The sequence below is a fragment of the Symsagittifera roscoffensis genome, chromosome 5 (genome assembly GCF_963678635.1).
Source record: "Symsagittifera roscoffensis chromosome 5, txSymRosc1.1, whole genome shotgun sequence".
In the NCBI taxonomy this organism is placed as follows: Eukaryota; Metazoa; Xenacoelomorpha; order Acoela; family Convolutidae; genus Symsagittifera; species Symsagittifera roscoffensis.
The window spans coordinates 48,804,400-48,816,533 of NC_087066.1; the positions used below are offsets into that span (position 1 = coordinate 48,804,400).

A 12,134-nucleotide genomic window follows, 5' to 3' on the forward strand; every position below is an offset into this window, starting at 1 on the left:
AACTGAAACTCCCACCCAAATACAAATTCCTCCTTGCTCATGTCCGTCAACACTTTCTTATCAAGTTTCTTAATTTTGAAGTTTGATTTAGATTACGAGAAAACTGATTTTACCAGACAACATTCTTCTTTCTCCGTCTTTTTGAAAAATAGACGGAGTAAAAAACAACTTTTGTGTGTTAAAATCAATTTTCTCATAACCTAATTTTACATTCACAACCAAGAAACTTGATAGGAAAGAAAGTGTTGACGTACATGAGTAGAACGGTTTACAATTTTTCAACACTACTAAGTTTCGAAGAATGAGAGTTTAACTTGAGGCAAGCTCGAATAATTAAGTTGAAAATAGCATCAAAAAATATGAAACAATTCTAATTAGCTGTAGAAAAATGAATAGAAACAAAAATTAAAAAGTTCCTCCCCATTTTTGAAAAAGGAACAGTGAAGAAAAAATTGCAACACAATCGAATACGAAGTTTTTCTTCAGTTTTCAAATACTCAGAACAACAAACACCCAAAAAAAATTCGTTCTCCATTTTTCACATAATCGGATTAAAAAATAAAGAATAAAAAAAAAAAACTCGAATACAAACTTCATCCGCATTCTTGTAAGTTTTAAAAAGCTAAAACACACCCGCATAGCAAAAGACTTCCCCATTTATTAGGTTATCTGAACAAAAAAATGAAAAGAACTAAAACACGCCGAAATACAAAGTTCCTCCCCCTTTTTCACATAATTGGATCAAAAAAAGATAACTAAAAAAAATACCCGAATACAAAATTCCTCTCAATTTTTCAAGCTGTCTCTGAACAAGTAAAAAGAATAAAACGCACCCGAATACAAAATTCATCCCCTTTTTTAAAATAATTGGTAGAAAAAAAATAACACCCAAATACAAAATCGGTCTCCATTTTTCAAATATTCAAAACAAAAAAGCAAAAGAACACAAAAACAAACCCGAATACAAAGTTCCTCCCCATTTTTCACATAGTCGGAACAAAAAGCTAAGAAAAAATTAAAATACTTGAATACAAAGTTCATTCGTAATCTTGTGTGTATTAAAAAACCAAAACACACCCGCATAGCAAATGGCTTCTCCGTTTGTTAAATTATCAGAACAAAAAAAGCGAAAAAGAACTAAAACACGGCGAAACACAAAGTTGCCCCCCATTTCTTACATAATTGGATACAAAACATTGAAATACCCGAATTCAAAGTTCTTCTCAATTTTTTATTCTGTCAGAACAAGCAAAAAAACTAAAACACACCCAAATACAAAGTTCATACCCACTTTTAAAAAAGCTGGATGAAAATTTTTTTTAACAAACCCGAATACAAAAATTCTTCCCAAATTTCAAATGGTCGGAACAAAAACAAAACTACTCCCGAAAACAAGGTTTCTCCCCATTTTTCAATTAAAGCAAACAAATAGGAGAAAAAAATTGAAACACGCCCGAATACAAAAATCTTCCCCATTTTTCAAACAGTCGGAACAAAAAAAAACTAAATTTAATCGAGTACAAAGATCCTCCCTATTTTAAACTTAGTCGCCACAAAAGAAAAAGATAAAAACTATAACACATCCGAGTACAAAGTTTCTATCCATTTTCAAATGATCGGATCAAAGAAAAGATATCACTAAATCACACCCGAATACCAAATTCCTCCCTATTTTTTCAAATCGTCGGAACAATAAAAAACACTAAAACAACCGAAAACAAAGTTCCTCCCCACTTTTGAAGTAGTCGAAACAAATGAAAAAAAGTAAAACACCCAATACAAATTTCCTCCCCAATTTTCATTAGCCGTAGCAAAAAAAAATCAAAAAAGCAAATCCACTCGAATACAAAATTCCTTTCCCACTTCTTTTTAAACATTGTGTGTTTTAGAAAAAAAAACTAAAACACACTCGAATACAGTAATCCTCCCTCTTTTTCAAATGGTTGGAACAAAAAGATAATAAAAAAAAAAAAAAAAAACACACCCGAATACAAAATTTTTCCTAATTTTTTAAATTGTTAGAACAAAAAGCTAAAACACACCCAAAAACAAAATTTTCCTCATTTTTCAAATGGTTGGAAACAATCAAAACCCATCAATATACAAAATTTATCTTCGTTTTTTGAAATATTCGGAACAAAAAAAAGAAGAAATTTAGAAAAACACCCGAACACAAAGTGTCCCTCCCCACTTTTCAAATAATCGGAACAAAAAGAAAAAAATAAACACATCCGAACACAAAACGTTTCCTAATTTTTCCAATGGTTGGAACAAAAACACTAAAATCTATCCGAATACAAAGTTCCTCCCGCTTTTTCAAATGGTTGAAGCAAAAAAAACACAAAAATACACCCGATTACAAAATTCCTCCCCGTCTTTCAAATGGTTGGAACAAAAAAAAAGAAACAAAGCTAAAATACACTCAAATACAAAGCTCCTCCCAGTTTTCAAATGATCAGAACAAAAAAAATTTGAACAACACCCAAATATAAAAACGTTTCTCATATTTTAAAATTGTAAATTGTTGGAACAAAAAGCTAAAACCCATCCGATGTTCTTCCCCGTTTTTCAAACGGTCTGAACAAAAAAAAATTTAAAAAAAATCGAATACAAAGTCCCTCCCCACTTTTCAAATAATCGGAACAAAAAATAAAAAACTAAAATACAGCTGAATACAAAGTTCCTTCCACTATCAAAACAGTCGGAACAACAAAGGAAAAAAACTAAAACACACGCGAACACAAAATCCCGCTTCACTTTTCAAATAATTGAAACAAATAAGAAAAAACAAAAAAACAACCGAACACAAAATCATCTCTATTTTTAAAATAGTCGCAACAAAAAAAAACGAAAACTAAAGTATAACCAAATGCAATGTTCCTCCTCATTTTTTCAAGTCATTGTGTCTCTTATGAAATAACAGAATCGAGTACAAATTTTTTTCCCGTTTTTCAAATAATTGGAACAAAAAATGAGAAAAAACTGAAATAAACCTGAAAACAAAACTTTTCCCGATTTTTCCAATGGTTGTAACAAAAAAACTAAAGAACACCCACTTACAAATTTCTTCCCTGTTTTTCAAAGGGTCCAGAAAAAATTCAAAAACACCCGAATACAAAGTCCCTCCCACTTTTCAAATAATCATAACAAAAAAATTAAAAAATAAAACACAGCTGAATACAAAAATCCTAAAAATTTTTTGAAATGATCGCAAAAAAAGGGAACAAAAACAAAACAAAACCGAATGCATAGTTTCTCCTCATTTTTACTAATCATTTTTGTCTTAGAAAAAAATACACCCGAAAACAAATTTGTTTCCCATTTTTCAAATAATCGGAACCAAAAAAGAGAAAAAAACTCCCGAATACAAAGTTCCTTCCACTATCAAAACATGAAAAAAAAAACACACGCGAACACAAAATTTCTCCTCAGTTTTCAAATAATTGAAACAAAAAAGAAAAACCTGAAAAACAATCGAATACAGACTTCCTCCCCGTTTTAAATTAGTCGGAACAAATTAAAAGAGAAAAAACTGAAACACACACAAACACAAAGCTTCTCCCATCTATCAAAACATTCGGAACAACAGTAGAAAAAAATAACAAAACACACGCGAACACAAAATTTCTCCTCACTTTTCAATTAACTGAAACAAAAAAGAAAAAACTAAAAAACAACCGAATACAAACTTTCTCCCCGTTTTAAATTAGTCGGAACAAACTAAAAGAGAAAAAAACTGAAACACACACAAACACAAAGCTCCTCCCATCTATCAAAACAGTCGGAACAACAATAGAAAAAAAAAACAACCGAACACAAAGTTTTACCTCATTTTTCCAATGGTTGAAACAAAAAATAAAACACACCCGAATACAAAATTCTTTCCCGTTTTTCAAAAAAAGGAGCAGAAAAGAAAAACTAAAGCACTCCTGGGCACAAAATTCCTCCCCATTTTTAAAAAAGACGGAACAAAAAATTCCTTACCAGTTTTGAAACTCTTGTGTGTTCTAGAAAAACTATGAGACAACCAAATTTTCAATTCCTCGCCCTTATTCAAAAAGTCGCAACAAAAAAAACATAATGACATATCTGAGTACAAAGTCCCCTCCCACTTTTCAAATAATCGGAACAAATATGAAAAAAAAAGAAACATATCCGAATAAAAATTTCCTGTCATTTTTAGAAAAAATCGGAACAACAAAGAAAAAAACTAAAAAACACCCAAATATAAAGCTCTTCCCATTTTTTCAAACCCTTCTGCGTTTCAGAAAAAACTAAAACACATTCAAACACAGAATTTCTCCCCATTTTCAAATGGTCGGAACAAAAAAGGAAAAAAAAACATGCCCGAATACAAAGTTCCTCCTCATTTCTAAAAAAAAATGAAACAAAAAAGAGAGAAAAAAAACTCAAAAATACTCGTGTACAAAGTTAACTCCCTTTCTTCAACAGTTGAAATAGAATAGAAAAAAAACTAAAACACACCGAAATCCAAAATTAGTCCTCTTTTGAAAAACAGTCGGAACAAAGAAGAAAAAAAACTAAAAAGACAACCGAATACAAAGTTCCTCCTCATTCTTAAAAAAGACGGGACAAAAATAAAAAAAAAATCACAAGAAATCCAAAACAAAGCTCATCTGCATTTTTCAACTAGTTGAAAAAAATAGAAAAATAAAACCCACCCAAATACAAAGTTCATCCGCGTTTGTTTTTCAAACAATTGGAAAAAAAAGAAAAAAACTAAAACACACCCAAATACAAAGTTCATCCGCAATTTTCAAATAGTTAGAAAAAAAGAAAAAGTAAAGCACACCCGAATACAAAGTTTGTCCACATTTTCAAATGGTCGGAACAATAAAATAGTTGAAAATAAAAAAAAACTGAAGCTCACTCGAAAACAAAAAAGTTCCTCCCCATTTTTAAAATAGTCGGAACAGAAAAAAAAACTAAAACACACCCGAATACAAAGTTCATCCGCGTTTTTCAAATAGTTGAAAAAAAAGTAAAAATTTAAAACACACCCAAATACAAAATTCGCCCCCATTTTCAAATGGTCGGAACAAAAAAATAGTGGAAAATAGTATGCTCAAAAACTTAGTTCTTTTGGTGGATTAAAATTTGGAACATTGGCTCTGTCTCAGAAAATGAGAAAGGTTTTTCAATACAATTGTTTTTTTCTGATATCGGGGGTAGTTGTGCCGTGTGGCTTGAGTAAAACTAAAACAGCAAATAAAAATCCCCAATATATAAAAAGTAAAAAACGAATAAAAAGTCTCAAAATATTTTAGGGCTGGTCTGGTGTTTGTCTTCAAATAACAAAACTCAAAACTTGGCCGAGTTTTGTCCGTGACACGAAAGGCAATTGATTGCCTTTTTATTTAAAAAAAGTTCATTTGAAAAAAGGTGAAACAAAGTAAGGATCTAATTTAGGATGGTGAGGGGGAAAGAAGGATCTAATTTACTCTCCTTCAACCTCTGCTTCTACCACCTGCCTGCAACACAATCTCTCCTATCCTACATTCCAGCACGTTTAGATAAAGAAAGCTTCTTTATCTTGCTCCTCCCAAAAAAGAAGAGATGGTAGAATGGATCTAAAGAGGAACAAGTGATGAAAGGAAGGCAGTGTTCTCACCATGAGTTGTTTGTTCAGTTCTGATGAACTCCACCTCACCAGTGGCAGCTGCATCTTCTGTCTTCCCAACAAGGAAAAGGAGGAGGAGGAGTCTGCTTCTGCATTTGAAGGGTCAGGGTGGCCGAATTGTACACTGGATGAGTGAATAGCACGTACACTTGGACTGAATTGAACCTGAGAAAGCAGAGGAGAAGAACACGTTAGAGGAATGGAAAAAAACAAGGTGATTTTTTGATGCTCCCTGGATCTGATAAGAGAGTGACTGTTTGATAAATTGAAAGACTAGACCACTATGTACTCATACAGAGGCGTAAATTTCCCATGGCTGCTATGACATATGTTACGTAATGAGTGAGATGAGTGCCATATTAGTTCCCTTCATGTATACCTGGTGGTGGCCCAGTGGCGGCCACTGCCCATCATGGTCTGTGTGGTCCAGCTGGCGCCTGAGCAGTCCACACGTGTACTCCACAGCTGCAAGCTGGTATGACGTCACCACGAACTCATTCACACTTGCCTGGGGAGTGTCACGTGGGTTGTCCCACTTCACTATCTGTCTCTCCAGCACCTACCAGATCAGGTATTCATTCAAGTGCATTGCAAATTGAACCAACCAGCCAACCATTTAGCCCAACAGGGGCCTACTTAGGGGAGATGAGAGGGAGGAGCCATCATTCCTTCAGGGACTCAATCCCCTCACCAACCAGCCAACCAACTAACCCATCAGGGACCCATTTAGGGGAGATGCGAGGGAAGAGCCCTCCTTTCTTCAGGGACTCAATCCCCTCACCAACCAGCCAACCAACTAACCCATCAGGGACCCATTTAGGGGAGATGCGAGGGAAGAGCCCTCCTTCTTTCAGGGATTCAATCCCCTCAGCATCCAACCAACCAACTAACCCATCAGGGACCCATTTAGGGGAGATGCGAGGGAAGAGCCCTCCTTTCTTCAGGGACTCAATCCCCTCACCAACCAGCCAACCAACTAACCCATCAGGGACCCATTTAGGGGAGATGCAAGGGAAGAGCCCTCCTTTCCTCAGGGATTCAATCCCCTCAGCAACCAGCCAACTAACTAACCTATCAGGGACCCATTTAGAGGAGATGAGAGGGAAGAGCCCTCCTTCCTTCAGTAATTCAATCCCCTCACCAACCAGCCAACCGACTAACACATCAGGGACCCAATTAGGGGAAATAAGAGGTAAGAGCCCTCATTAGTTCAGGAACTCAATCCCCTCACCAACCAGCCAACCAACTGACCCATCAGGGACCCATTAAGTGGAGATGAGAGGGAAGAACCCTCCTTTCTTCAGGGATTCAGTCCCCTCACCGACCAGCCAACCAACTAACCCATCAGGGACTCATTAAGGGGAGATGAAAGGGAAGAGCCCTCCTTCCTGTAGGGATTCAATCCCCTCACCAACCAGCCAAACAACTACCTCATCAGGGACCCATTAAGGGGAGATGAAAGGGAAGAGCCATCCTTACGTCAGGGATTCAATCCCCTCAACAACCGGCCAACTAACTAACCTATCAGGGACCCATTTAGAGGAGATGAGAGGGAAGAGCCCTCCTTTCTTCAAGGATTCAATCCCCTCAGCAACCAGCCAACCAACTAACCCATGAGGGACCTATTTAGGGGAGATGAGAGGGAAGAGCCCTCCTTTCTTCAAGGATTCAATCCCCTCAGCAACCAGCCAACCAACTAACCCATGAGGGACCTATTTAGGGGAGATGAGAGGGAGGAGCCCCCATTCCTTCAGCGACTCAATCCCCTCACCGACCAGCCAACCAACTAACCCATCAGGGACCCATTAAGGGGAGATGAAAGGGAAGAGCCATCCTTACGTCAGGGATTCAATCCCCTCAACAACCGGCCAACTAACTAACCTATCAGGGACCCATTTAGAGGAGATGAGAGGGAAGAGCCCTCCTTCCTTCAGTAATTCAATCCCCTCACCAACCAGCCAACCGACTAACCCATCAGGGACCCAATTAGGGGAAATAAGAGGTAAGAGCCCTCATTAGTTCAGGAACTCAATCCCCTCACCAACCAGCCAACCAACTGACCCATCAGGGACCCATTAAGTGGAGATGAGAGGGAAGAACCCTCCTTTCTTCAGGGATTCAGTCCCCTCACCGACCAGCCAACCAACTAACCCATCAGGGACTCATTAAGGGGAGATGAAAGGGAAGAGCCCTCCTTCCTGTAGGGATTCAATCCCCTCACCAACCAGCCAAACAACTAACCGATGAGGGACCCATTTAGGGGAGATGAGAGGGAAGAGCGCTCCTTCCTTCAGGGATTCAATCCCCTCAACAGCCTGCCACCAATTAACCAATCAGACACCAATTAGGGTGAGAGGAGAGGGAAGAGCCCTCCTTCCTTCAGACAGTCAATCCACTCACCAACCAGCCAACCATTTAACCTATTAGGGACCCATTTAGAGGACACGAGACCGAAGAGATTTCCTTCCTTCAGGGATTCAATCCCCTCACCAACCAGCCGAGAAACTAATGAATCAGGGACCCAATTAGGGAATATAAGAGGGAAGAGCCCTCCTTCCTTCAGGAACTCAATCCCCTCACCAACCAGCCAACCAACTAACCCATCAGGGACCCACTTAGGGGAGATGAGAGGGAAGAGCCCTCCTTCCTGCAGGGATTCAATCCCCTCACCAACCAGCCGAACAACTAACCGATTAGGGACCCATTTAGAGGAGATGAGAGGGAAGAGCCCTCCTTCCTTCAGTAATTCAATCCCCTCACCAACCAGCCAACCGACTAACCCATCAGGGACCCAATTAGGGGAAATAAGAGGTAAGAGCCCTCATTAGTTCAGGAACTCAATCCCCTCACCAACCAGCCAACCAACTAACCCATCAGGGACCCACTTAGGGGAGATGAGAGGGAAGAGCCCTCCTTCCTGCAGGGATTCAATCCCCTCACCAACCGGCCAACTAACTAACCTATCAGGGACCCATTTAGAGGAGATGAGAGGGAAGAGCCCTCCTTCCTTCAGTAATTCAATCCCCTCACCAACCAGCCAACCGACTAACCCATCAGGGACCCATTAGGGGAAATAAGAGGTAAGAGCCCTCATTAGTTCAGGAACTCAATCCCCTCACCAACCAGCCAACCAACTGACCCATCAGGGACCCATTAAGTGGAGATGAGAGGGAAGAACCCTCCTTTCTTCAGGGATTCAGTCCCCTCACCGACCAGCCAACCAACTAACCCATCAGGGACTCATTAAGGGGAGATGAAAGGGAAGAGCCCTCCTTCCTGTAGGGATTCAATCCCCTCACCAACCAGCCAAACAACTACCTCATCAGGGATCTATTTAGGGGAGATGAGAGGGAAGAGCCCTCCTTTCTTCATGGATTCAATCCCCTCAGCAACCAGCCAACCAACTAACCCATCAGGGACCTATTTAGGGGAGATGAGAGGGAGGAGCCCCCATTCCTTCAGCGACTCAATCCCCTCACCGACCAGCCAACCAACTAACCCATCAGGGACCCATTAAGGGTAGATGAAAGGGAAGAGCCATCCTTACGTCAGGGATTCAATCCCCTCAACAACCAGCCAACCATTTAACCTATTAGGGACCCATTTAGAGGACACGAGACCGAAGAGATTTCCTTCCTTCAGGGATTCAATCCCCTCACCAACCAGCCGAGAAACTAATGAATCAGGGACCCAATTAGGGAATATAAGAGGGAAGAGCCCTCCTTCCTTCAGGAACTCAATCCCCTCACCAACCAGCCAACCAACTAACCCATCAGGGACCGACTTAGGGGAGATGAGAGGGAAGAGCCCTCCTTCCTGCAGGGATTCAATCCCCTCACCAACCAGCCGAACAACTAACCGATTAGGGACCCATTTAGGGGAGATGAGAGGGAAGAGCGCTCCTTCCTTCAGGGATTCAATCCCCTCAACAGCCTGCCACCAATTAACCAATCAGACACCAATTAGGGTGAGAGGAGAGGGAAGAGCCCTCCTTCCTTCAGAGAGTCAATCCACTCACCAACCAGCCAACCATTTAGCCTATTAGGGACCCATTTAGAGGACATGAGACCGAAGAGCTTTCCTTCCTTCAGGGATTCAATCCCCTCACCAACCAGCCGAGAAACTAATGAATCAGGGACCCAATTAGGGAATATAAGAGGGAAGAGCCCTCCTTCCTTCAGGAACTCAATCCCCTCACCAACCAGCCAACCAACTAACCCATCAGGGACCCACTTAGGGGAGATGAGAGGGAAGAGCCCTCCTTCCTGCAGGGATTCAATCCCCTCACCAACCAGCCAAACAACTAACCGATTAGGGACCCATTTAGGGGAGATGAGAGGGAAGAGCGCTCCTTCCTTCAGGGATTCAATCCCCTCAACAGCCTGCCACCAATTAACCAATCAGACACCAATTAGGGTGAGAGGAGAGGAAAGAGCCCTCCTTCCTTCAGAGAGTCAATCCACTCACCAACCAGCCAACCATTTAACCTATTAGGGACCCACTTAGGGGAGATGAGAGGGAAGAGCCCCCCTTCTTTCAGGGATTCAATCCCGTCACCAACCAGCCAACCAACTACCCATCACGGACCCATTTAGAGCAGATGAGAATGAAGAACCCTCTTTTCTTCAGGGATTCAATCCCCTCACCAACCAGCCAACAAACTAACCCATTAGGGAACCATTAAGGGGAGATGGAAGGGAAGAGCCCTCCTTCTTTCAGGGATTCAATCTCCTCAGCAACCAGCCAAACAACTATCCAATCAGGGACCCAATTACGGAATATAAGAGGGAAGAGCCCTTTTTCCTTCAAGAACTCAATCCCCTTCCCAACCAACCAACAAACTATTCCATCAGGGACCCACTTAGGGGAGATGAAGGGGAAGAGCCCTCCTTCCTTCAGGGATTCAATCCCCTCACCAACCAGCCAACCAACTAACCCATCAGGGACCCACTTAGGGGAGATGAGAAGGAAGAGACCTCCTTCCTGCAGGGATTCAATCCCCTCACCAACCAGCCAAACAACTAACCGATTAGGGACCCATTTAGGGGAGATGAGAGGGAAGAGCGCTCCTTCCTTCAGGGATTCAATCCCCTCAACAGCCTGCCACCAATTAACCAATCAGACACCAATTAGGGTGAGAGGAGAGGGAAGAGCCCTCCTTCCTTCAGAGAGTCAATCCACTCACCAACCAGCCAACCAATTAACCTATTAGGGACCCATTTAGAGGACATGAGACCGAAGAGCTTTCCTTTCTTCAGGGATTCAATCCCCTCACCAACCAGCCGAGAAACTAATGAATTAGGGACCCAATTAGGGGATATAAGAGGGAAGAGCCCTCCTTCCTTCAGGAACTCAATCCCCTCACCAACCAGCCAACCAACTAACCCATCAGGGACCCACTTAGGGGAGATGAGGGGGAAGAGCCCTCCTTCCTGCAGGGATTCAATCCCCTCACCAACCAGCCAAACAACTAACCGATTAGGGACCCATTTAGGGGAGATGAGAGGGAAGAACGCTCCCTCCTTCAGGGATTCAATCCCCTCAACAGCCTGCCACCAATTAACCAATCAGACACCAATTAGGGTGAGAGGAGAGGAAAGAGCCCTCCTTCAGAGAGTCAATCCACTCACCAACCAGCCAACCATTTAACCTATTAGGGACCCATTTAGAGGACATGAGACCGAAGAGCTTTCCTACCTTCAGGGATTCAATCCCCTCACCAACCAGCCAACCAACTAACCCATCAGGGACCCACTTAGGGGAGATGAGAGGGAAGAGCCCTCCTTCTTTCAGGGATTCAATCCCGTCACCAACCAGCCAACCAACTACCCATCACGGACCCATTTAGAGCAGATGAGAATGAAGAACCCTCCTTCCTTCAGGGATTCAATCCCCTCACCATCCAGCCAACAAACTAACCCATTAGCGACCCATTAAGGGGAGATGGAGGGGAAGAGCCCTTCTTCTTTCAGGGATTCAATCTCCTCAGCAACCAGCCAAACAACTATCCAATCAGGGACCCAATTACGGAATATAAGAGGGAAGAGCCCTCCTTCCTTCAAGAACTCAATCCCCTTCCCAACCAACCAACAAACTATTCCATCAGGGACCCACTTAGGGGAGATGAAGGGGAAGAGCCCTCTTTCCTTCAGGGATTCAATCCCCTCACCAACCAGCCAACCAACTAACCCATCAGGGACTCATTTACGGGAGATGAGAAGGAAGAACCCTCCTCCCTTCAGGGATTCAATCCCCTCACCAACCAGCCAACCAACTAACCCATCAGGGACTCATTTACGGGAGATGAGAAGGAAGAACCCTCCTCCCTTCAGGGATTTAATCCCCTCACCAACCAGCCAGACAACTAGCCCATCAGGGATCCATTTAGGGAAGATGAGAGGGAAGAACCCTTGTTTCTTCAGGGATTCAATCCCCTCACCAACCAGCCAAACAACCAACCCATCAGAGACCCGTTTAGGGGAGATGAGAGGGA

At 41.8% G+C, this 12,134-nt stretch overlaps 1 protein-coding gene across 2 annotated transcripts in view; it reads right to left on the bottom strand.

Annotated features, from left to right (window-relative positions):
- Positions 1–12,134, bottom strand: part of LOC134846189 (uncharacterized) — a gene marked incomplete at its 3' end in the record, with an annotated part of 116,090 nt that overhangs the window by 42,436 nt on the left and 61,520 nt on the right. For both annotated transcript variants that reach the window (XM_063863440.1, XM_063863438.1), the window contains 2 exon segments: positions 5,633–5,806; positions 6,021–6,200. In XM_063863440.1, the coding sequence (XP_063719510.1) occupies positions 5,633–5,806; positions 6,021–6,200 (354 nt within the window).